Source organism: Trichomycterus rosablanca, chromosome 5 (assembly GCF_030014385.1).
Source record: "Trichomycterus rosablanca isolate fTriRos1 chromosome 5, fTriRos1.hap1, whole genome shotgun sequence".
Classification (NCBI taxonomy): Eukaryota; Metazoa; Chordata; class Actinopteri; order Siluriformes; family Trichomycteridae; genus Trichomycterus; species Trichomycterus rosablanca.
This window is the reverse complement of record NC_085992.1, coordinates 39,626,335-39,650,745: the sequence shown is the minus strand read 5'-3', so window position 1 is coordinate 39,650,745 and position 24,411 is coordinate 39,626,335. Positions and strand designations below refer to the sequence as shown.

Here is a 24,411-nt window from a genome sequence, read left to right as displayed (position 1 = left end):
TACTACATACTGCCCGGTTATATACTGTAAACTACGTACTGCCTCATTATATAGTGTACATTACATACTGCCCTGATATATACTGTATACTACATACTACCCCATTATATAGTATATACTACATACTGCCCGGTTATATACTGTAAACTACATACTGCCTTATTATATATTATACACTGCATACTGCCCTGATATATACTGTATATTACATACTGCCTTATTATATAATATATACTACGTACTGCCCGGTTATATACTGTAAACTACGTACTGCCTTATTATATAGTATACACTGCATACTTCCCTGATATATACTGTATATTACATACTGCCTTATTATATAGTATATACTACATACTGCCCGGTTATATACTTGTAAACTACGTACTGCCTTATTATATAGTATACACTGCGTACTGCCCTGATATATACTGTATATTACATACTGCCTTATTATATAGTGTATAATACATACTGCCTTATTACATGGTGTATACTAAATACTACCCCATTATATAGTGTATACTACATACTACCCCATTATATAGTGTAACTAAATGCCGCCTCATTATATAGTGAACACTACATACTGCCCTGATATATACTGTATACTACATACTACCTCATTATATAGTGTATACTACATACTACCTCATTATATAGTGTATACTACATACTGCCTCATTATATAGTTTTTACCACATACTGCTATACATATGCTGTTTGGACTGAATAAGCACAAATTCCCACAGACAAAATTGTTGTGAGAAGCCTTCTCAGAAGAGTGGCCGGTGTTATAACTAAAAAAATATTGCATAGCGGTCTATTATAGCTCTATTTTAATATTCTTTAGTACTTTATAACAATACCTTAAATAATTTATTTTCGAAATGGGATGTCCAATAACTTTGAACATATAATGTACATTATAACAGTGTACACATTACTGTGTTTCATAAGTGTGGACTAAATCACATATAAAACCCACATGAGGCATTAAAGAATTAGAAATTATGTGCACAAACCTGGTCAGGGTTGCGATGGGTCTGATTCATTGGGCGAAATGCACACACACACACACACACACACACACACTTATAGCAATTTTTTGTTTCTCCAGTTGATGTAAAACTTGTGACAAAGTTGTGGGACATAAAAACCACTCTAGATTATTTAGATATGTAATTTGCATTACATTAGTTATAACTGATGTCTATTTTAAATTAATGACCACAGTTTACCCAGTAATGAGGGATATATAGATTAGTGGTATTTAGTGGTAAATTACCCTTGCTGATGATTCACTGCAGTTATGGCCAGCTAAAGGCTCAAGTAAAGTCTGTTGTATAGATGACAAACCTCACGAGAATGCATTATGGAATGCATTATAAGAAAATTCCACATAAGACACACCTGCTAATTAAAAACATTAAATGAGTAATAAAAAGGAATTCTTAGAAAATAATTCATTGGACGTAGTTCACCCTCACATATCCCAAAATATTTCCTGTTATAATCGACAGGCAAGTGTTTGAAGGCACATAACGCAAAGACATACTTCAGTATTCAAAAATGATGACAGGCTAAGTCATCGATTTAATTCATAAACACACATTGTCATATATGCATATACACTGATCAGCCATACCATTAAAACCACCTCCTTGTTTCTACACTCACTGTTCATTTTATCAGCTCCACTTACTGTTAGGCTCTGTGGCATCAGGGGAATGTACCATCTCTCCCTGATGCCACAGGCCTTACAGAGCAGAAACGAGCTGTGCCTTTAAATACCTGGCCAGCTCGTTAGGGCGAAGTGGCTACACCTGTGCCTTCCCTTATTTAAGGGATAGGTGCAGAGCTGTAGCCGTCGCACCTTCTGCTCATATTGGCTGATTCTTTTTTCTTTCTTTGAGTTTGTTTGACACTGCGGTGTCCTTTTATGTTTATTGTTTTTTTTATTATCTTTAGGTTGTGCCGCCGCACTGTGCCGCCGCCGCCGTGCCGCTGCCGCCGGGCCACCGCTAGTGGGCGCCACCACGCCGCCGCCGCCGCCAAGCTGCCGCCAGAGTGCCGCAGCTGTCGTGCCGCCGCCGCCGCCTGGTGGTTGCTCTCAGGTCGCTGTCGGGCCGCTGCCGCCGAGCCGTCGAGCCGCCGTGCCGCCGCCACCTAGAGACCCCATGACTGCGCCCAGAGGAACGTGACCCCCTCCCAGCTACCGCTGGTGACAGCGTCACGTTCCGCCCTCTGGAGCGCAGGGGCAAACGGCCACTTCCCAGCCACCCTGGCTGGTGACAGCGCCTTTGCTTTTAACTTTATAAATCCGCAAGTAAATCACACCCGGTGGATGGCATGGCGCTGACCAGCATTAACTGCTGGTGAGCGCCGTGCCATTTATCTACCGGCGGTGTCATCCCCCCTTCTTCGGCCAACAGCGCGAGGTTTCCCACCTCGCGAACCCGGTCGCTTCGCCTCTTTAGTGCTGGGAGCGGTTTTGCTTTCAGCGTTGCTGTGGCAGCGTGCTTAAGCTCCCAGCCTAGAGGTGAGCGACCAGGGTTCGCGCCTCGCGCTTTCCCTTTTTCCCTTTTATGTTTTTTCCCTTGTTTCTTTCAGTCTGGCGTCACCGGCTGCCTTCGGGATTCCCCGAAGTGTTTTTTGTTACTGTTATTCCTTTATTTTATTGTATATTACGTTTATGATTTTGTAAATAAAACCCTTTTAAGTTAAAACCTCCGCATCCTTGGGTCCTTCCTCCCACATCATAACACTTACAATATACGTAGAAGCACTTTGTAGTTCTATAATTACTGACTGTAGTCTATATATTTCTCTACATACCTTTCTAGTCTGCTTTCACCCTGTTTTCACCCAGGACTCTCCCAGGACCACCACAAAGCAGGTATTATTTGGATGTTGGATCATTCTCAGTACTGCAGAGAAACTGACATGGTGGTGGTGTGTTAGTGTGTGTTGTGCTGGTATGAGTGGATCAGACACAGCAGCGCTGCTGGAGTTTTTAAATACCATGTCCACTCACTGTCCACTCTATTAGACACTCCTACCTAGTTGGTCCACCTTGTAGATGTAAAGTCAGAGATGATCGCTCATCTATTGCTGCTGTTTGAGTTGGTCATCTTCTAGACCTTCATCAGTGATCACAGGACACTGCCCACGGGGCGATGTTGGCTTGATATATTTGGTTGGTGGACTATCCTCAGTCCAGCAGTGACAGTGAGGTGTTTAAAACCTCCAGCAGCACTGCTGTGTTTTATCCACTCATACCAGCACAACACACACTAACACACCACCACCATGTCAGTGTCACTGCAGTGCTGAGAATGATCCACCACCTAAATAATACCTGCTCTGTGGTGGTCCTGACCATTGAAAAACAGCATGAAAGGAGGCTAACAAAGCATGAAAAGAAACAATTGGACTACAGTAAGTAATTGTAGAACTACAAAGTGCTTCTAAATGGTAAGTGGAGCCGATAACATGGACAATGAGTGTAGAAACAAGGAGGTGGTTTTAATGTTATGGCTGATCGTAGTACATGCATCAAAGACAATTTAAATTATTCTTAGTTTTTTTTTTTCTTGAATCTGTGTACTGTACTATCAATTAAAATAAGAATCGTTTTTAGGACAAGAACATAGAAAACATTGAGAAACAATGTCTTTAATTAATAATGATTAATTATTAAAATTTATTTTTAGAAACTGCTTTTATAACCTAAGGTCAGAGCAGCGTTCCAAAGAGAGACACCCATGACACCAAGCAGCAGAGATCATTTAAGTGCTTTGACAAAATGTATTAATTTTTATTATTAAAGAATTGGTCATTACTATCTCTGTACTTAGTACTGGCCAAGTAAACCAGTGTGAACAATTACTAGAATGTATTTGCTGTGTAGAACTCAGCTCTGTCACATCCAGAGAACACTTCATTTGCGTTTAAGATCAGCCAGAACAGCCAGGGCAGCATTCCAGCCAGCAGCACCCATAACACCTCCTCCTGCATTAAAAAGTAAAGAGTAAAAGGTACACAATGTTGAGCACACAGGATGCTAAGATAAACAGTATTAAATGTAATTGCACAACTGTGTATATTTGAGGTGCTTTTTGAAAATGTTTGTCACATTTGTATTTACATTAAAAGTACCCATGAACTCAAAAACCTAAGGGTAAACCTCTTTATGATAGCTGATACCACTGGTACCACATTGGCTGGTACCATATTGGAATTTGGGTAAAATTTGCCCCACAGAGACACACACACTCACAGCAGGACATATTGTAGTAGGACAGAGTAAAGGGACACACTTTTATACCTGTGTGTACAGTGTGAACATGTTATTTTATTTGTTCTTCACACAAAATGAGCCAAAAATGCACATTTACTAGTACAGTTTAAAAAAATAATAGATTATTAGCAGTTTATTTAAAGGTCTGATAACTGATGTTAGCTGTATGCTAGCATAACCTACTTAACACTGCAGTATGGAATATTTGAACATTTGGTTACTCTTAAAGGTTCATAGATTAGATTTTTTTTTACTCTAGTATTCGAAAGGCCAACAGCAGCAGCAAATGTTTTTCTCACTACGACCAATGTATAGCAATATGCTAACTATTTAGCTAGCAAATGTTTGTTTTAGGACCTCTAGTGACCTGTCAGGGGTGTTTCCTGCCTTTCACCTAATAAATCAAACCCACCCTGCTCCTGACCAGAATGAAGCGGTGGAAAAACAGACTGAAAATAAATGAACTTTGCTAATATGTACATACAAGTTTAGATATTATGGTGTGTTTTGCATACTGATAAATACACTACAAAATGTTATTATATAAAAATAAATCTCATGCCAAAATCCCTTTTATCTCCATGCCTTTGAGCTAGTACAAATCAAATACAGTACAAATCAGAAGTTAGACTTGAGCCTACTGACAAATTCTAACATTATTAATAAGTGGGTGGTTCATCAGTTAAGTAATCTAGCCCATTACAGCTGAGATCCGGGGATACAAGCTGTCAATCGGGTGTTTGCATGGACATGATTGGCTAATGTCTGAGGGTGGCCGTAACAGCCTAGCCATATTAAAAATGGAGGGCTGCGTCAGAAAGAGCATCCGGGAAAAAATTGTCTGGTATATGAACTGGAACACTCATTCACTCACTTTCCTAACCACTTATCCAATCAACGTCTAGGGGGGGTGCTGGAGCCTATCCCAGCTTTTTAATGGGTGCAACACACACAGTAACACCCTGGATGGGACGCAAGTCCATCGCAGGTCAGACACACACACACACACACACACACACACACACCCATACACACACCAATTCACCTATAGGGCAATTCATTGTCTCCAATTAACCTGACTGCATGTTTTTGGACTGTGGAAGGAAACCGGAGCTCCCGGAGGAAACCCATGCAGACACGGGGAGAACATGCAAACTCCAGACAGAAAGGACCCAGACCGCCCAGCCTGGGGATCGAACCCAGGACCTTCTTGCTGTGAGACGACAGTGCTACCCACCGAGCCACCATGCCGCCCTGAGCTAGAACAGCAGCCGAAAAAAACAACAAAAATGAATTGTTGCTGTTAGCTAGTAAGCTAGCTACTAGGGGTAACTGGAGGACAACAGTTTCCAAATGGCATATTTACAAAAATTCAAAAACCCTGGTAGTTCCATTGAGGATTATTTAATATACTGTATATCTTTTTTTTAATGTACAACTTATTTTTGTATATAGATTGTTTGTAAATTTTAAATTTACAGTTCTTGAGTAGTTAAGGTTAATACTAAAAGCTATTTAAGAAATAATGCAGGTTAAAAAAAATTTAAAAAGACAACCTTTTATGAATATATTTACTAACCAGGATGGCTTCCGCTGCCACATAAGTACAGGCCTTTGACTGGTGAACGGTAGTGAGCAATTGAGGGCAAAGGTCTTGCTAAGTAAAGTTGGTCCAATGACATTGCTCCATGAAAGATATTCTGTCATAAAAAATACCAACAGGGGTTACTGCACAGGCATTTTAAAGCAGCACATTGTTAAAACAGCATATTCTGAATAATAAATGATGAGTTTTGAATGATGCAAATGATAGTTGAAAAGCAAATTGTTATTCATGCAAAGTATGCACGTCATTATCTGTTGTTCATCTTCAATGTTAAAACAATACGTTATAGTGGTGGGAAGTGTAAGTACCCCTCCAGTAAGACCAAATTCCTTTTCCAGATCAGGTGGAGTCAAGATATCCTTTCCAACGATTGACTTTTTGAATCCAGGCGCATAAGACTCGACATAATTAAACACTGTAAAGACAGAATAGCCATATGTTATGTGGAGTCACACATACATAGTATCTATGGGTGGTTTACCTACTGTTTAACCTGTGTTTGCATATTTCTCCCTGTCGTTGTCTGTCCATGCACGCCCCCCTTCCAGCCAGTAAGGGGTAAACTGTGTGAAAAACGAGACCACGTGACAGCCAGGGGGTGCGAGAGTAGGATCCAGTACGGATGGTATTGTCATCTCTATCATAGGTCTAAGGAAATATAATGATACTGTATATTAGGCTATTAGACATGAAATAATAAGAGTTAAGAGTTAGACCTGACATCAGCAAATGATCAAGCTGATAAGCTATAGCAGCACGATAGCAGGAGTTATTTGCATGTCTGTCACTTTCTTCTGATTTATTACTTTTGTATAAATAAACAAAATAAATGCATTAAAATCACAAAAAATCATGTTTAGATTTGAAATGTCAATGTTTAAACGTATATCTGTTCAGGGAACATTTACATTTCACTAACAGTATGTAATTAAGAGACTACTAGCAATTTACTTTGTTTAAAAATTGATAAGTCCAACTAGCTATCATTGATGTTCGCTTTTTATGACTGTAACCTGTAGCAAACTTTTGACTCATTATTATTTGAAATAATATTATAGTATTTACTTTTATAGTATAAAAGTATTTAAACATTAAAAAATAAACAGATTTTTAATATATATATTTATACACACACACACACACACACACACACACACACACTGATCAGCCATAACATTAAAACCACTTCCTTGTTTCTACACTCATTGTCCATTTTATCACTCATTGTCCAACTGTTTCTCTACATACTTTGTTAGCCTGCTTTCATCCTGTTCTTCAGTGGTCAGGACTTTCACATAACCACCACATGGTGGTGGTGTGTAAGTGTGTTCTGGTATGAGTGGATCAGACACAGCAGCACTGCTGGAGTTTTTAAATACCGTGTCCACTCACTGTCCACTCTATTAGACACTCCTACCTAGTTGGTTCACCTTGTAGATGTAAAGTCAGAGACGATCGCTCATCTATTGCTGCTGTTTGAGTTGGTCATCTTCTAGACCTTCATCAGTGGTCAGTGGACGCTGCCTAAGGGGCGCTGTTGACTGGATATATTTTTGGTTGATGGACTTTTCTCAGTCCAGCAGGGACAGTGAGGTGTTTAAAAACTCCATCAGCGCTGCTGTGTCTGATCCACTCATACCAGCACAACACACACTAACACACCACCACCATGTCAGTGTCACTGCTGTGCTGAGAATGACCCACCACCTAAATAATACCTACTTTGTAGTGGTCTTGTGGGGGACATGACCATTGAAGAACAGAATGAAAGGGGCTAACAAAGCATGCAGAGAAACAGATGGACTACAGTCAGTAATTGTAGAACTACAAAATGCTTCTATTTGGGAAGTGGAGCTGATAAAATGGACAGTGAGTGTAGAAACAAGAAGGTGGTTTTAATGTTAGTTAAACATAATAACATTTAATTATTTAATTAATTACTTAAATAAAACCGTTTTGCCATTGTACTCTGATATGCCAACCTTGAGGATGGCTGTCCTTGCTGTCCCTCCTTATATGCTGCCTCCAGTATCTCTACACTCTCACAGTTTAGGTGAATGGAGCACTGATGATGTGGACCAGGCTTTCCATCAGCAGTATTAGGAAGAGCCAGAAAATTTGGCAGTTTATCCACAGCCACTAAAAATGTAGAAACAAGGCAGAAGAACATGTACATTTACCAGGGCCAGGTCATTGGAATATCTTAACACACTGTACTATTTGTTTATTTAGTCTGTTGTTTGTATATTGTGTGCCATTTGCAGAAGTGTTAAGAGTGTCACCCAATCATAGTCATGTGAAACTATTGGAATAAGTCCAGTCAGGGCATCAAACACACAAACCTGTTCAGTCACTTATTTACTACATAGGGCTGTTTAAAGGAATCCACCAACTGGCATGTTTAAAAGGAAATGAACTTCTTTGAGAATGTGAAGGTTTAAAACCAGCTTCCCTGGAATATGGAGCTGTGCAGCTTCAAGACTATTTGCTGCACCACCATGCTGCCTAAGCAAAAGGGGGCGTTTGCATATTTTCTTGAGCGAGATTGAGAAGTTATTTTTAAAAACCAAGTAAGTACAAAAGCAGGATTATATTTGCATTTTAGAAGAGTGATTTTAAATGAATGGTTTATAAAACCCCATTTCCTGAAGAGTTGGGGCATTTTGTGCAATGCGTTACAAACAAGAATCTTTGATTTCTTAATTCTCTTGAACCTTTATTTGACAAAAGTGCAAAAAATACCTTTTATGTTTTGCTGACCATGTTTTGAATGTAATGTCTACAACATACTCAATAATCATTCCAATTTAAATTAATATTTAAAAAAAAATTAGTTTTATAGGTGGTAAAACACGCTAGCACACCAGAGCTGGGATTTCGAATACATCGTATCGAATCTCAGCTCTGCCATCTGGCTGGGCTGGGCGGCCACATGAACAATGATTGGCTGTTGTTCACAGGGTTGGTAAGCCGGACCAGGGTTCCTCATAACTGGTGCAATTATGACCTCTGCTGGCTGATTGATGCCACCTGCACAGAGTCGAGGAATAATGCGATGATCAGGGTGTGGCTCTCTGTTCACAAAGCTGATCCGCATATGAACTCGCTTCGTGCAAGTAAAAAAAAGGCAGTCGGTACTGCGTACGTGTCAGACGGGGCGTGTGTTAGTCACAGCTCTCCTCAGCCAGAGTGGAAATCAGCATCAGAGAGGAAGTGTAATGCAGTCGGGTAATTGAATACAACTAGATTAGGGGAGAAAATTGGGGGGAACAAATCTGAGAAAAAGAGAAAAAAAATTAATAAATAAATAAATAATCAGTTTGAAATGTTCACAGTGCTCTGGTTTTGCAGCGGCAAACTGTACTTGCTCGCAACTGCTAGGATCCCAGCCCAGGGTTCGTATCCCCAACGGTCGGTCACACATCTACATACAGACATGATTGCCTGTGTCTAGATGTGGGGGAATGTCTGAAGGCCCAGTTGGATTGGTATCCTCTCTGGGGTGTGTCAACACATTGCATTGCACCCATTTATTCTGGGAAAGCCCCACTGCAACCATGACCAGAAAAAAGCAGTGGTAATGCATGAAGTGTTAGTTTACTGTCAGATGACTGGAATTAACATACCATTGATCTTGGTGACAGGTGAGGTATAATCTATTTGATTCAAGGCTTTAATAAAAATCTGAGGTAGTGCATCCTGTAAGCAGAAAAAATAATCCTAAAATCAGCATTTATTTTAAGTCAGTTAGCTTTACTCCTTTGTGAATAATAAATAATAAAATGTAAGATAATAATGTACAGTAGAATAATACCTGTGGAGTGAGTTTCTTGAAGGTTACATAAGGAGTAGCATTGGACAATACCACCTTACTGCGAACTTCAGTACCATCTTTTAGCACAACACCCTTGGCAGTATGATCTGGTCCAATCAGAATTTGGTTTACTTCCTAAACAACAAAAATAAGTTAAGATTATGTATAATACAACCTTCAGATAGCTTATCAAGCCAAACTTTATATTCTGACCTGTTCAGTGAAAATATCAACTCCAAGGGAGTGTGCAGAGCTAGCAATGGACTTAGACACACCACCCATTCCTCCTTCCACATAACCCCAAGCTCCCATGTCCTTCTCCAACTCCCCCATTATGTGGTGCAGTAAAACATACCTATATTACAAAACATTAAGCACTTTAATTTATATAAAGTGCAAAATATGGAAGTGTAACTTAAACACTTAAGGTAATATTAATGCTCTTACCCACTACCTGGGTTGTTAGGACTTATGTTAGCTCCTATCACTGAGTCAGTGGCTAATGTTGCTAGCAGTGGCTCAGACTCAAACCAGCGATTCAATATCTGCAAATAATCAGAGAATATAAGCAATAAAAGCAGTGTTTATCTGTTTGAATGTGAAACAAAGAACTGCACAATCCTGAAATCTGCCCACCTTCATAGCCGGAGCTGTTATCAGTTCATAAAAGTCAGGAATGTTTTTGCCCAATTTTAACCCTGAAAAATAGAACAACAACTACAACAACAAATCACAATAACATTCATAGTAACATTTATTTTTTCCCCCCAATTTTCCTCCCAATCTAGTCGTATTCAATAACCCGATTGCATTACGCTTCCTCTCTACCGATGCTGATCTCAACTTTCTGATTGAGGAGAGCAAGACTGACACACGCCTCCTCCGACACATGTGCAGTAGTCGACTGCATCTTTTCACCTGCACGGGGCGTGTTCATATGCGGATCAGCTTTGTGTACAGAGAGCCACACCCTGATCAACGCATTATTCCTCGTCTCTGTGCAGGTGCCATCAACCAGCCAGCAGATGTCTTAACTGCATCAATTATGGGGTCCCGGCTTTGGCTCCCACCCTGTATGAACAACAGCCAATCAATGTTCATGTAGCCTCCCAGCCTGCCGGATGGCAGAGCTGAGTTTCGAACTGACAAGTTCAAAATGTCAGCTCTGGTGTGCTAGCGTGTTTTACCGCTGCACTGCCTGAGTGGCCCACAGTAACATTTATAACAATTATCTGCACCTTAGGATGGTACTGTGGCTCAGCTAGTATAATGGGTGCAATGGCGTGGGTATTAAGAACTGGTTTGATCAGTGGCTGTGAGGGATTTTAATATTTCCTGTTTCCTCAGGCATCCTTCTACCCCAGACAAACATGCAGATAGTGAGGTCTGGTCCGGGAGAACACAACCCAGCCCAGAATCATGTGGTGTGTAAAAATGAATACGTTCATTGTCATTGTTGGCACCTTGGACAGGTTGCGAGTACATCACAGGGCAAACACTCATACACACACATATCCATGCACACACACACTCATATCTATGGCAATTTTACCTGATTGCATGTCTTTGGACTGTGGGAGGAAAACGGAGCACTTGAAGAAAACCCACATGGACACAGGGAGAACATGCAAACATCACACAGAAAGGACACAAATCGCTTCACCTGGGAATTAAACCCAAGACCTGTGCTACCTATATTTTAACAAACATAATATGATTTTATTGTGTTATGTATTTACCCAAAAAGTTTGGAAATAGTATTCCTGTATTGCTTCCACTGCAACATGATTAGGGCGGCACAGTGGCTCGGTGGGTAGCACTGTCGCCTCACAGCAAAAAGGTCCCGGGTTAGATCCCCAGGCGGGGCGGTCAGGGTCCTTTTTGCGCGGAGTTTGCATGTTCTCCCCGTGTCTGTGTGGGTTTCCACCGGGAGCTCCGGTTTCCTCCCACAGTCCAAAAACATGCAGTCAGGTTAACTGGAGACTCTGAATTGCCCTATAGGTGAATGGGTGTGTGTATGTGTGTGTGTGTTTGACCTGCAATGGACTGGCGCCCCGTCCAGGGTGTTGCTGTGTGCCTTGCGCCCATTGAAATGCTGGGATAGGTTCCAGCGGGACCCTAATTGGATAAGCGGTTAAGAAAGTGAGTGAGTGAGTGCAATGTGATTAGCAGCAAGTAGCTTCTTACCAGGTTTGACTAAACACCAAGCCAATGGGACAAAAAAAAAATCAGCAATATACTGGTTTTACTAAGTTACTAAGTGTTACATTTGAACAAACCATTTCTGTGGATAAACGTGAAAGAATCGTGGATGGTTGCTTTTAATACCAAGCAACATGTTTGGCAGAACAACACTTTGTACCAACTATCAAGCACGGCATATGTTAATGTTTCTCAAAACTGTACTAAATGTCCTATACATTTTCTTTTCACACTGATATTTCTAAATGCAGGTGATGTACCAGATTTCAGTAATGGTTTCAGACTCTTCATTGCCGCCATTCTCTTCCTTAGAGATCCCTGGGTAATTCCTGGCACATCAACTGGAGGAGCGTCCAAGAGTGGGTGGATTGCACAGGCCAACTTTTCCAAATGTGCAACATAATCAGGGAAAGCCTTTTGGCAAAAAATTTACACAAATAGTGAAAAGTATGCGTACAGTACATCTAATAAATGACACTGCTTGTAAGCATGTGCTATAAATTAATGAACAGTTTCTATATACCTTGGCATCTTTTTCTGAGAATTTTCCAATTTCCTGCTGATTCTTTGCTAGATCATTTCCTAGCAAAAGAGAGCGAGGGGGTCGTCCCCTAACCCCTTCCTCCAGCATAGGGGTAAAGGCATGGGGATCTCTCTTGTACACCTTCAGGCCATGTTTCTGCACAGATACAGAAGCAAAGCATTGACCTACAGCCCTCTCATCTTTCTTTCCTCTACATGATTAATTAGAGAATATTTTAATGGTAAATCCATGTACATAGAAATCTACTGTATAATGCATTACATTACAAACACTTCACTTTCACCTGTCAAGTTTATCTTAATTGCCAAATAAATATAGTGGATGAACACAACACTACATACACCAGGCATAACATTATGTCCACTGTCCATTTTATCAGCTCCACTTACCATATAGAAGCACTTTGTAGTTCAACAATTACTGACGGTAGTCCACCTATTTCTCTACATACTTTTTAGCCCCCTTTCATGCTGTTCTTCAATGGTCAGGACTCTCCCAGGAACACTACAGAGTAGGTATTATTTGGGTGGTGGATCGTTCTCAGCACTGCACTGACACTGACATGGTGGTGGTGTGTTAGTGTGTGTTGTGCTGGTATGAGTGGATAAGACACAGCAATGCTGATGGAGTTTTTAAACACCTCACTGTCACTGCTGGAATGAAAATAATCCACCAACCAAAAATATCCAGCCAACAGTGCCCCGTGGGCAGCGTCCCGTGACCACTGATGAAGGTCTAGAAGATGACCAACTCAAACAGCAGCAATGGGCGAGTGATTGTCTCTGATTTTACATCTACAATGTGGACCAACTAAGTAGGAGTGTCTAATAGAGTGGACAGTGAGTGGACACGGTATTTAAAAACTCCAGCAGTGCTGCTGTGTCTGATCCACTCATACCAGCACAACACACACTAACACACCACCACCATGTCAGTGTCACTGCAGTGCAGAGAATGATCCACCACCTAAATAATACCTGCTCTGTGGTGGTCCTGACCATTGAAGAACTGGGTGAAAGCAGGCTAAAAAGGTATGTAGAGAAATAGATGGACTACAGTCAGTAACTGTAAAACTACAAAGTGCTTCTATATGGTAAATGGAGCTGATAAAATGGACAGTGAGTGTAGAAACCAGGAGGTGGTTTTAATGTTGTGGCTGATCAGTGTATATCTGACATATCTCTAATGTCCATTTACCCATTTACATTCAAAGCTTTATCAACAACCATTTTAAACTGCCTTAATTAAAAAGGCTTAGCTCGATTTCCAATTTCCCTTTCTCTGCTGTATTCTAGTTATCCAAAGGAACTATTCTCTCATCTTACACGTTCACACAGGTCTAAAGGTCAGACAGGTCAGTTTAGACAAACTACTAATTTGCCAGTGGAGCCAGTGTAGTCAGTTTAATTCATGAACACAATAAACAAAACTGCATTTGAGAGTATTATTAAAAACTGCACCCACCTTGAGCTCGAGATCCTGATATATGTGAGGACGCAGTAAGCTGAGGAGATAGGAGGCCCGGGAAAAATGAAAGCCTACAATATATTGAGAAATTAACTGATCAAATGTTTTGATGTAATTGTAAAACAACACTTTATCCATGTAAGCAAGTTCTAAAATTTCCCCCAAAAGGTTCAATAAAGCAATCTTTTTTTTGTTTTCTATTTTATTTAAGCCTTTTCTACCATTTTCTCCCAATTTAGCATAGTCAATTTGTCTTCCGCTGCTGGGGGATCTCTGATTGCAGTCGAGGTGGGTATATTGCTGCTCATGCCTCCTCCGACCCACGCGCAGCCCTTTGCGGAACCCTTTTTCACCTATGCATTCTGCACAGGCGCCGCTCTTTCTGCCAATCAGGGTCCTTACACAGCATTTGAAGACCCCACTTACATAGTCCTGTCATCCCCCCCCCCCCCTTCCCAGCAGAACTGTGTCCGCTGCAGGCACTGCCAATTATGTCCGCTAGATGGCGCCCAGCCGACCAGTGGCAATGCCGAGTTTCAAACCGAGGAGTTCAGAATCTCGGCCTGGTGTGCTAGCGGAATACCCAGAATAACAGATAATCAGGGACTTGTAAAGGCTTGGAATTCCAAAAAAGTTTGTTAAAATTAAAAGAAGTTTAACCATTTTTTTATATACATTCAGTGCATAGATTCACTTCAAATGTATATATGTAATATGTTTGGACCTTATACTTAAATAATTACGTAAAAAGTATGTTTTTTAATGCATAAACAAGTTGGGGGTAACATTTTGTTACTAAAAATGCATATATTAATATATTAATAAATATTATTCAGATCCCTTGACTTTTCGTTTACTTTATTGCTGTGGATTTAATATTGAACCAACCATAATTAGATAGACAAATAGACGGACGGACAGACAGACAAACAGAGATAGCTAGATAGACAGACAGACAGACAGATAGATAGCTATAGATAGATAGATAGATAGATAGATAGATAGATAGATAGATAGATAGATAGATAGATAGATAGATAGATAGATAGCTATAGATAGATAGATAGATAGATAGATAGATAGATAGATAGACAGACAGACAGACAGACAGACAGACAGACAGACAGACAGACAGACAGACAGACAGATAGATAGCTATAGATAGATAGATAGATAGATAGATAGATAGATAGATAGATAGATAGATAGATAGATAGATAGATAGATAGATAGATAGATAGATAGATAGACAGACAGATCAATAGATCGATCGATCGACCGACAGACAGATAGACAGACAGACAGATAGATCAATAGATCGATCGATAGACCGACAGATGGACAGACAGATAGCCTCAGTAGCAAGTTACATAAATCGAAATAGTACACACTACAAAGATTCACATTATACAAACAAGTATCTGTATAATCACACCAACACAAAACAACAACAGGGCCTGTGGGTACATATGGAGGTGTTATTTTGGTATACATCATAAGGCTGGTATAGATTGTAAGTAAAAAATGTATAAATTATAAAGTGAACTACAGAAAAATGTGCGGCTGGATGTACAAAAAGGTGCGTATGTGCCTGTCTGGGCATGTGCACACATGTGCACACCCACATACATGCTACTGAACCATGCTACTGAACCTGTAAAACAATAAGTCACTACATTTACATGGCTGAAGTTACGTCAACACCTACAAATCACATCTATTACAACATTACTGGCCATAGTTTTAAATTAGAAGCATCTTAGAAGAATTTGTGTTTGCAAGTTCACAAACATGTGACCAACAATGTCGTACAACATGTAGTATTGTTGTGGACCACAAACTAAAATTTATTATTGACAAATCATAGGAGTGTTCAATATGTGTCACTTCCCTTAGTTTTAAATATCTAAGCTGCTGGGCAGATTGATATGCTTAGAGAAGCCACTAAATCCTCTCATTGATATACACGAGCTCACAGATGCCAGACATTTGCTGGCATTGCATGAAAGACAGGAATGGCATTCATTGCACCCAGAGAGCACAGCCAATCAGCCTCTGGTCACTGCATGTCTTATTACATTGTTTAAGCTTAGCTTTTTGACCTCTGGATAGTAGGGCCATTTTTCCTTGAGAAGGCCGAAAATCTCTGCTAACTGTCAGTGATTTCCTGTGACAGATTTCCTTGTATTAAAGGCATCTTGCATTCTTGAGCCAAGAAAGGAAAAGACCGTTTAGATTGTTATGAGCGTAAAGTTTAAAAGTCAGGGTAGGTCATGTTTTGGGGTAAATTATTACTCATGGCATGGATAACCGGCATATCTGTGAGAGCACCATTAACTTTGAAAAATATCTACCCACTTCAGAGCAACATATGAATTCTTTGTTTGTAATCAGAGTACTGGTGCTAGACTGGTACATATGGTTGTACAGCTAAAGAGTTGTCTGATGTATCAATTGGTGTCTTTAGTCTATTAATGATTCATGATTAAGTGTTGTTAAAAGGAACAGACTTGTCACTCAGGTGGTGCAGTGGTAAAAACACATGCCAGCACACCACAGCTGGGATCTCGAATACATCTGATCAGCCGAATGAACAACAAATGGCATGTTGTTCATATAGGGATGGGTATTGAGCCGGATAGGGACTCTCTCATGACTGATGCAACTACGACCTCTGCTGGCTGATTGATGACGCCTGCACAAAGACAGGGAAAGAGTGCGGATCAGGGTGTGTCCCTCCGTACACAGAGCTGGTCCGAAGCTGATCTTGTCTAGAGTAGGTGACAAAATGCATACGGCTACTGCCCACGTGTCGGAGGGAGCGTGTGTTAGCTTCGTTCTCCTCAAATCAGAGCCGGGGCCGGCATTAGTGGAGAGGAAACATGACACAATCGGGAAATTGGACGTGCTAAAAGTCGGGAGAAAAAGGGGAGAAAATGCATAAACAAAAAATATTTTTTTTTAAAAGAAAGAACAGACCCCACTTTTGAATGTGTTGCTGGAAACTCATTTGTAATAAGCTGTTTATGAAAAAAAATTAAGTTGATTAGTTAAAACATCACCTGTACAGTTATAAATAATGCCTTTTTGTGATTGTTGTAAAGTAGAATGGTTGATTTGCAGCCCTTGTCTTAATCTCTGAGACAATTTGTGGCATTTGTTGCAAGATAACTGCAGATTAGTAATAATTGCAAATTGGTAATAATGGTGCTTTTGATCTAAAAACAAAGAAATCCCTAGTTCAGGGGTGTCAAACTCATTTTTACCGAGGGCCGATTGTAACGTATCCTGCTGTGATTGCAGTCTGCCTTTTAAGTTTCAGACAATTTGTTGTTTTTCTTCGAGGCTAAATTCTGTGTTTGGTGTCAAAATGCCAAATTTAAACTGTATATTTATAATCTATATCTACATTTATATTGTATTCCTTTACCACAGACACGACCTCATAACACAAGAGATGTACCGGTTTTTCTTCTTGAAGCACAGACTTGTATTCACTTTACCATCTTTCATTAAATCACCTTCCTGCTGCTGCAATTTTGGGATTATTTGTAAATATTTCTCAACATCATTTGTTGGAAAACCGCCTCAGTTAAACGCTGATGTGGAAACACTGCCATCTAGTGGCGGGATGCGGTCACTTTGCGGGTCACAAAATCGGCATGCATTGTGGGAGATTCAGTTAATGTACGATTTTACAGTGTATTTTAAGACAATCATACGTCTTTTAAGCTCTCGCGGGCCACATAAAATGAAGTGGCTGGCCAGATTTGAGTTTGACACGTGCCCTAGTTTAAACACTGGGTGTTGCTATTACATAAAACGGGTGTAAAACGCTTTCCATATCCTTCACTCAGTACAGATGTTCCACCTATATTAATGTTCCTGAACTTCAGGCTAGACATGGTGGCTCCAAAGATAGATTTCAGGCACACAAAATGTACTAATTTCAGAGGGAAGTGTGTATGTTTAATTTGTCAGGAAACATTTTCTATAATGATGAAGTGTAATTATCTTAGTTTACACAAGAGGAGTGTCAAAGATAGATCATTAAAGTTAGTCAAATAAAGAGGATGTGTTGTTGTAATCAAGTAGGCCTGTTATATTTATTTGAGTCTGTGGCCCATCAGTGCATATTTTTTCTACATCTGGCCCACTCTGGTTGGGTATAAACAATGGAATTTCTGACTCCACTATCATTCATGTAATGCCAGCCAAGCCAAGCCAAGCTTCAATAGATGGGCAGTGGCCACCACCTCTAAACACACTATCATATGGCATGGAACAGCAAAGCTGCATGGCATACAGAACAGTTTTCTTCAATTTTATGTAAAATATTCTGGGATGCCCTGTTTTATTTGAAATTTGTGTTTGCAAATATGATCTTTTCTTGGCCTTGTCCATGGCCTAGTTGCATGCTTAAATACTGTATAAGCATATTCATCCAACCTATTAATTTATTACAATTATAGTCCATTATACACAATCATCCAGAACATTAAAAGCACCTCCTTGTTTTTACACTCACTGTCCATTTTATCAGCTCCACTTACCATATAGAAGCTTTTTGTAGTTCTACAATTACTGACTGTAGTCCATCTGTTTCTCTACATACCTTTTTAGCCTGATTTTACCCTGTTCTTCAATGGTCAGGACCCCCACAGGACCACTACAGAGTAGGTATTATTTGGGTGGTGGATCATTCCTAGCACTGCAGTGACATTGACATGGTGATGGTGAGTTAGTGTGTGTTGTGCTGGTATGAGTGGATCAGACACAGCAGCGCTGCTGGAGTTTTTAAACACATCACTGTCACTGCTAGACTGAGAATAGTCCACCAACCAAAAATATCCAGCCAACAGCGCCCTGTGGGCAGCGTCCTGTGACCACTGATGAAGGTCTAGAAGATGACCAACTCAAACAGCAGCAATAGATGAGCGATTGTCTCTGACTTTACATCTACAAGGTGGACCAACTAGGTGCATTTACATTTTCAGCATTTAGCAGACGCTTTTATCCAAAGCGACTTACACAATGAGCGGAACACGATGAGCAATTGAGGGTTAAGAGCCTTGCTCAGGGACCCAACAGTGGCAACTTGGTGGTGGCGGGGCTTGAACCGGCAACCTTCTGTTTACTAGTCCAGTACCTTAACCACTGAGCTATCGCTGGCACTATGTAGGAGTGTCTAATAGAGTGGACAGTGAGCAGTGCCTGATCCACTAATACCAGCACAACACACACTAACACACCACCACCATGTCATTGTCACTGCTGTGCTGAGAATGATCCACCACCTAAACAGTACCTGCTCTGTAGTGGTCATGTGGGGGTCCTGACCATTAAAGAACAGGGTGAAAGCAGGCTTAAAAAGTATGTAGAGAAACAGATGGACTACAGTCAGTAATTGTAGAACTACAAAAAGCTTCTATATGGTAAGTGGAGCTGATAAAATGGACAGTGAGTGTAGAAACCAGGAGGTGGTTTTAATGTTCTGGCTGATTGGTGTAAATTACTGCATCTTTGTAAATTTGGGTTGAATGTGTGCATTTGCAAATGCAAAGTCTCAAAGCGACTGATTCTGGCACCCACCTGGAATGATTTCTTCAGAAACTGCTGCTCCACCAAGTACATGTCTGCGCTCTAGAACTGCTGTTTTCAGGCCTCCTTTCTGCAGATAGGCTGACTGGAGAACATTGATCAGATTTTACAACTGCAGTCAAATATTATCATTTATAAGTAGCATTTAAACCCATTGACAGTGGTGTATAAAGTACCTAAAGGCCATACTTGAGTAAAAGTACAAGTATCTTACCAGAAATTTACTTAAGTAAAAGTCACCTTTTAAAATATCACTTGAGTAAAAGTCTAAAAGTATCTGATGTTTAATTTACTTAAGTATTAAAAGTAATTTGATATGAAATGTACTTAAGTATTAAAAGTAGAAGTAAAAGTAAATGCTGTTAGTATAAACTGAAGCGGTCATTTAGAAAAATATGAAGATTTTTCTTTTAAGCCTGTAAACCACCTTAACAAGCTTTTTTCTTCCTTCCATCTGAACATGATCTGTGCCAATTTGTGATTATAATCAGCTGTTCACATCACCTATTTGAAATCACGTCATTATTTAGTTGTTTTTTAACCTTATTACGAGGACTAAATTGCCCTGTTCCAACTTTTTTTAGAATGTGTTGTAGCTTAAAATGCATGTATGTGTATGTTAAGAATGAAGTTGACCAGACAAAACATGAAATATTTTGGGTTCATAAAAGGTGGAATAAGAGTCGATGTAAATGTAAAAAAAAACACTGCATCTATTTTATTTGCATTTTCTATACTGTTCCATTTTTTTGATTTGGGTAGTACATTCTAGTTATAGATACTGTATATATCCCAATAACCTAAAACAACTGAATTTTGGCAGAGTTAATTTAAAAGCAAAACTCAAGCAAGTTTAACTAAACGTGTGGCACTTTTAACCCTTTAATGATCTGCTCAACCAGGGCCGGCGCTAGGGGGGGGCTGAGGAGGGCATTGCCCCCCCAAATTGTGTCTTTGCCCCCCCAAGCACAATGCAAGCAACGGCTATTTTTAAAATTATCTCTGAACCAATCACAAAAATGCATTTTGTTTTACAGTGTGAAGATATTTCCTTGCTTATTCCTGATTGACTCTTTGAGTCATATAAAAATCGGCAGACTGCCCCAAACAGTTCAGTTCGGCAGTATATGTTCTGTTAGTGTGAGCGAGAGGCAGGTATACTGGTAAACACTTTTTTTTTACAGAATTAGTATTCTTTTGTTTTCTTTATATTTTAATTTCCCAATAATATAAATATTCTCACTCATTCCTATTTCCACGTTTGAATATTCTCAGTCTGTGTGTAGGTACATTTGTCAGCTTTGACTTAAATTTGTATTAAAGCCTTTCAAGAAATAGAGTTGTTCTATTAGTAATGGCAATTTAATTAAGGGGGCGTATTAAAATGAAATACAATTAGATAATCTTTTTTCTCCATTTACATAATCAACATGTATTTTTTAATCATTGGGTTTTAAGTTTAAGTTCGAAAACATGCATTTTTATTTCTTTACCTCATACATCACTTTAAGCCAGTATCAATAGCTTGGCTGTCATCATTCATGCACAAATCAAGCCTTGAATATATTTCTGGCTTCAAAAACATGACTATCAACATGCCCCCTCATTAGGTTTTACTGCCCCCCCAAGCAAAGCAGTCCAGAACCAGGGCTGTGCTCAACCATTAGTTTGAATCTAAATAGCTGGGTAAAATAAGCTGTATTTAAATAATCTTTTTTGGGCTGTATCTACTCCCTGATTGGCATGTGTTAAACTCAGAAAATATTGGTATTCTTACTTTAAGAAAACACCATTTCTAACTTATGTGTCAACCTGAAGCAGTAGCTGAAAGATCATCCATATACACTGTGTTCCAAATTATTATGCAAAAAGTGTTTAGGAGTGATAAGGTAAGAATTTTTTTGTTTGTCAGTTAAACTCATTGATGGTGATGTGTGTCAGGGCTCTTTATATCACTGAAAGCAATTGCAGACACCTGTGCTAATTAGTTTGGCAGGTGTGTCCAATTAAAGGCAAGACTACTTAAGAAGGCTGTCCCACATTATTAAGCAGCCTACATTTTCAGCCAACATGGGAAAGAAAAAGGATGTGTCGGCTGCTGAGAAGCAACAAATTGTGGAGTGTTTAGGTCAAGGCATGACTACAATCAACATTGCCAAGACACTTCATCGTGATCATCGCACAATCAAGAAGTATGTAGCTGATTCAGAGCACACACGTGTGCGTGCTGATAAGGGAAAATTTAGGACTCTTTCCAACAGGCAATTACGTCAGGTTAAAAGAGCAGCTGCAAAAATGCCTTGTCATAGCAGCAGACAAGTTTTTGAAACTGCTGGTGCCTCCAACGTCCCCCGAACAACAAGATGCAGGGTCCTTCAGAGGTTTGCAGCTGTGCGTAAGCCATCCTGTCGACCTCCTCTATCCACTGCACACAAGCAGAAACGGCTCCAGTGGGCCAAACAATACATGAAGACTGACTTCAAAACTGTTTTGTTCACCGATGAGTGCCGTGCAACGCTCGATGGTCCAGATGGATGGAGTGGAGGATGGCTGGTTGATGGACACCCCATGCAAACAAGGCTACGGCGCCAACAAGGAGGAGGTGGAGTAATGTTTTGGGCTGGAATCATGGGGAGAGAGATTGTCGGCCCCTTTAGGATCCCTGAAGGGGTAAAGATGACCTCCATAATGTATGTGGAGTTTCTCAAACAGCACTTCCTGCCATGGTTCAAGAAGAAGAACCGTGCATTCCGCAGCAAGATCATTTTCATGCATGATAATGCACCGTCTCATGCTGCAAAGAACACATCTGCATCTCTGGCTGCTATGGGCATAAAAGGGGACAAACTTATGGTGTGGCCCCCATGCTCCCCTGACCTCAACCCCATTGAGAACCTCTGGAGCATCATCAAAAGGAGTGTCTATGATGGCGGGAGGCAGTTCACATCTAAGCAACAGCTCTGGGAGGGTATTCTGTCCTCATGCAAAACAATTGAAGCAGATACCATCCAGATACAAAACCTGACAAATTCAATGGACGAGAGAGTTCAGAAGCTCCTTTCGAACAAGGGGTCCTATGTGCAAATGTAACATCACCTAGAATAAAGTTTTGACTTGAAAACTGTTTGATTTCAGTTTGTAATAACCTGCTAATGCTTATAATTTCACAAATGACCATTTTTTTGTTCTTTATAAAAATGAAAAGGTTGAAAACTCTGCTGTGCATAATAATTTGGAACATGCATTTTGAGTGCATTTTGAGTTTTATTTTTTTTTAAATATACTGTTATCATTGGCAGTTTGTTCAAAAACCTTTCAATTGTACTCTAATAGTTGATGACTGGAAAATTACAATGACTGCAATTCATATAGGTAATTTTGGAAAATCTGAGAAAATATTATTTGCATAATAATTTGGAACACAGTGTAATTTTGAAAGTTGAGTTCTTGTTGAGAGCATTAAAGGGTTAAAGACGTGCATGTTCCTCAGCACCATGAATGTTTCCTCTGTCAGTGTAATACAGAAGTTATCTAAGGAGTTTTTAAAAATGATGGGACACATCATGTCTGCACTGAATTAATTACAAACTAATGTAGTGAAACGTTTTATTTGTGGTTCGAATGTAATCGGTAGCTAGATATCTGAACAATGTTAATGCTAATAATAATAATAAAAACAATGGTGCTGTGGCTTTACTTTGTTAATCATTCCTAACGATGCGCTTTTACAAAACGTTTGCATCTGCGCATTAATGTGTTTGATGTAATTTACAAGCGCAGATTCGCCAAACCTGCTGCAGTCTGTCACACATCTCACATTATTTAGCTAAAAAACTTAAACTACTTAAGTACTGTAAGGAAGTATTATTACTTCGTTACTATACACCACTGCACATTAATGTCTCTACTTACAGCAATCAATCCATTGTGCCCTAAGAAAAGAAGAGAGAAGTTTTAAAGTTAAACATGCTTACTCATTAAACAGAAATACAAAGTTCAAAGTATTTCCGGCTGTTCTGTACAAGGTCAGTCAGAAAGACTTTCCAATGTAATTTGTTAGTACAGTAATGCACAAATTAATCTTTTCTAAGTGAGCTACACACAGTAGTGTGTGACTGACAGCACAAAACCTGCAGCCCTAATCAAATTCAAATGATTTATAGCTTAGTGCATGAAGCTCAAGGTTGAAAGAGTGTATTGTAAAGATAGAGTTGTGCAGCATTACCTCCACCGATTATCAATGCCTCATACTCTGTTTTAAGTGCTGAGCTGTGGCTGGATCTCCACACTGTTCCAACAAGTCCATGCACTGCTGATCGAGAGCAGCAGGTGTGCAAAGCTACAGGCACAACCATGGCATTTAGACTGCAAATTCTTAACACAAACACTGCACAGAGATCTTTGGTCACGCAATGAGATCAGCCCCACCTCCTGCCAACCAACCCTCTCCACTCAGAACAGTTGCACAAGAGAAATGAAAATCACACTGGAAAACTGTATTACAAAATACCTGTGACTGCAGTGTAGGGTTATGTAAGCGCACAGTGTTTTGTTCACAAGGTCATGTAATACTAGAGAATACACCGATCAGCCATAACATTAAAACCACCTCCTGGTTTCTACACTCACTTTCCATTTTATCAGCTCCACTTACCATATAGAAGCACTTTGTAGTAGCACTACAATTACTGACTAGTCCATCTGTTTCTCTACATACTTTTTTAGCCTGCTTTCACCCTGTTCTTCAATGGCCAGGACCACCACAGGACCACTACAGAGCAGGTATTATTTAGGTGGTGGATCATTCTCAGCACAGCAGTGACAATGACATGGTGGTGGTGTGTTAGTGTGTGTTGTGCTGGTATGAGTGGATC

The 24,411-nt window shown here is 39.9% G+C and overlaps 1 protein-coding gene across 1 annotated transcript; it reads right to left on the bottom strand.

Moving 5' to 3' along the window:
* Positions 1-3,796: 3,796 nt before the first annotated feature.
* On the bottom strand, positions 3,797-23,928 carry pyroxd2 (pyridine nucleotide-disulphide oxidoreductase domain 2). The gene is made up of 16 exons (XM_062996163.1): positions 23,763-23,928; positions 23,450-23,469; positions 19,529-19,622; positions 13,934-14,007; positions 12,449-12,604; positions 12,186-12,339; positions 10,360-10,421; positions 10,171-10,268; positions 9,937-10,078; positions 9,724-9,858; positions 9,536-9,608; positions 7,892-8,048; positions 6,403-6,557; positions 6,218-6,324; positions 5,883-6,003; positions 3,797-4,014 (listed from the first exon to the last, which is right to left on the bottom strand). Exons 1-16 carry the CDS (start codon positions 23,890-23,892, stop codon positions 3,944-3,946), a joined length of 1,749 nt encoding a protein of 582 aa, XP_062852233.1. The 5' UTR covers positions 23,893-23,928; the 3' UTR covers positions 3,797-3,943.
* Between the last annotated feature and the right edge of the window lie 483 nt (positions 23,929-24,411).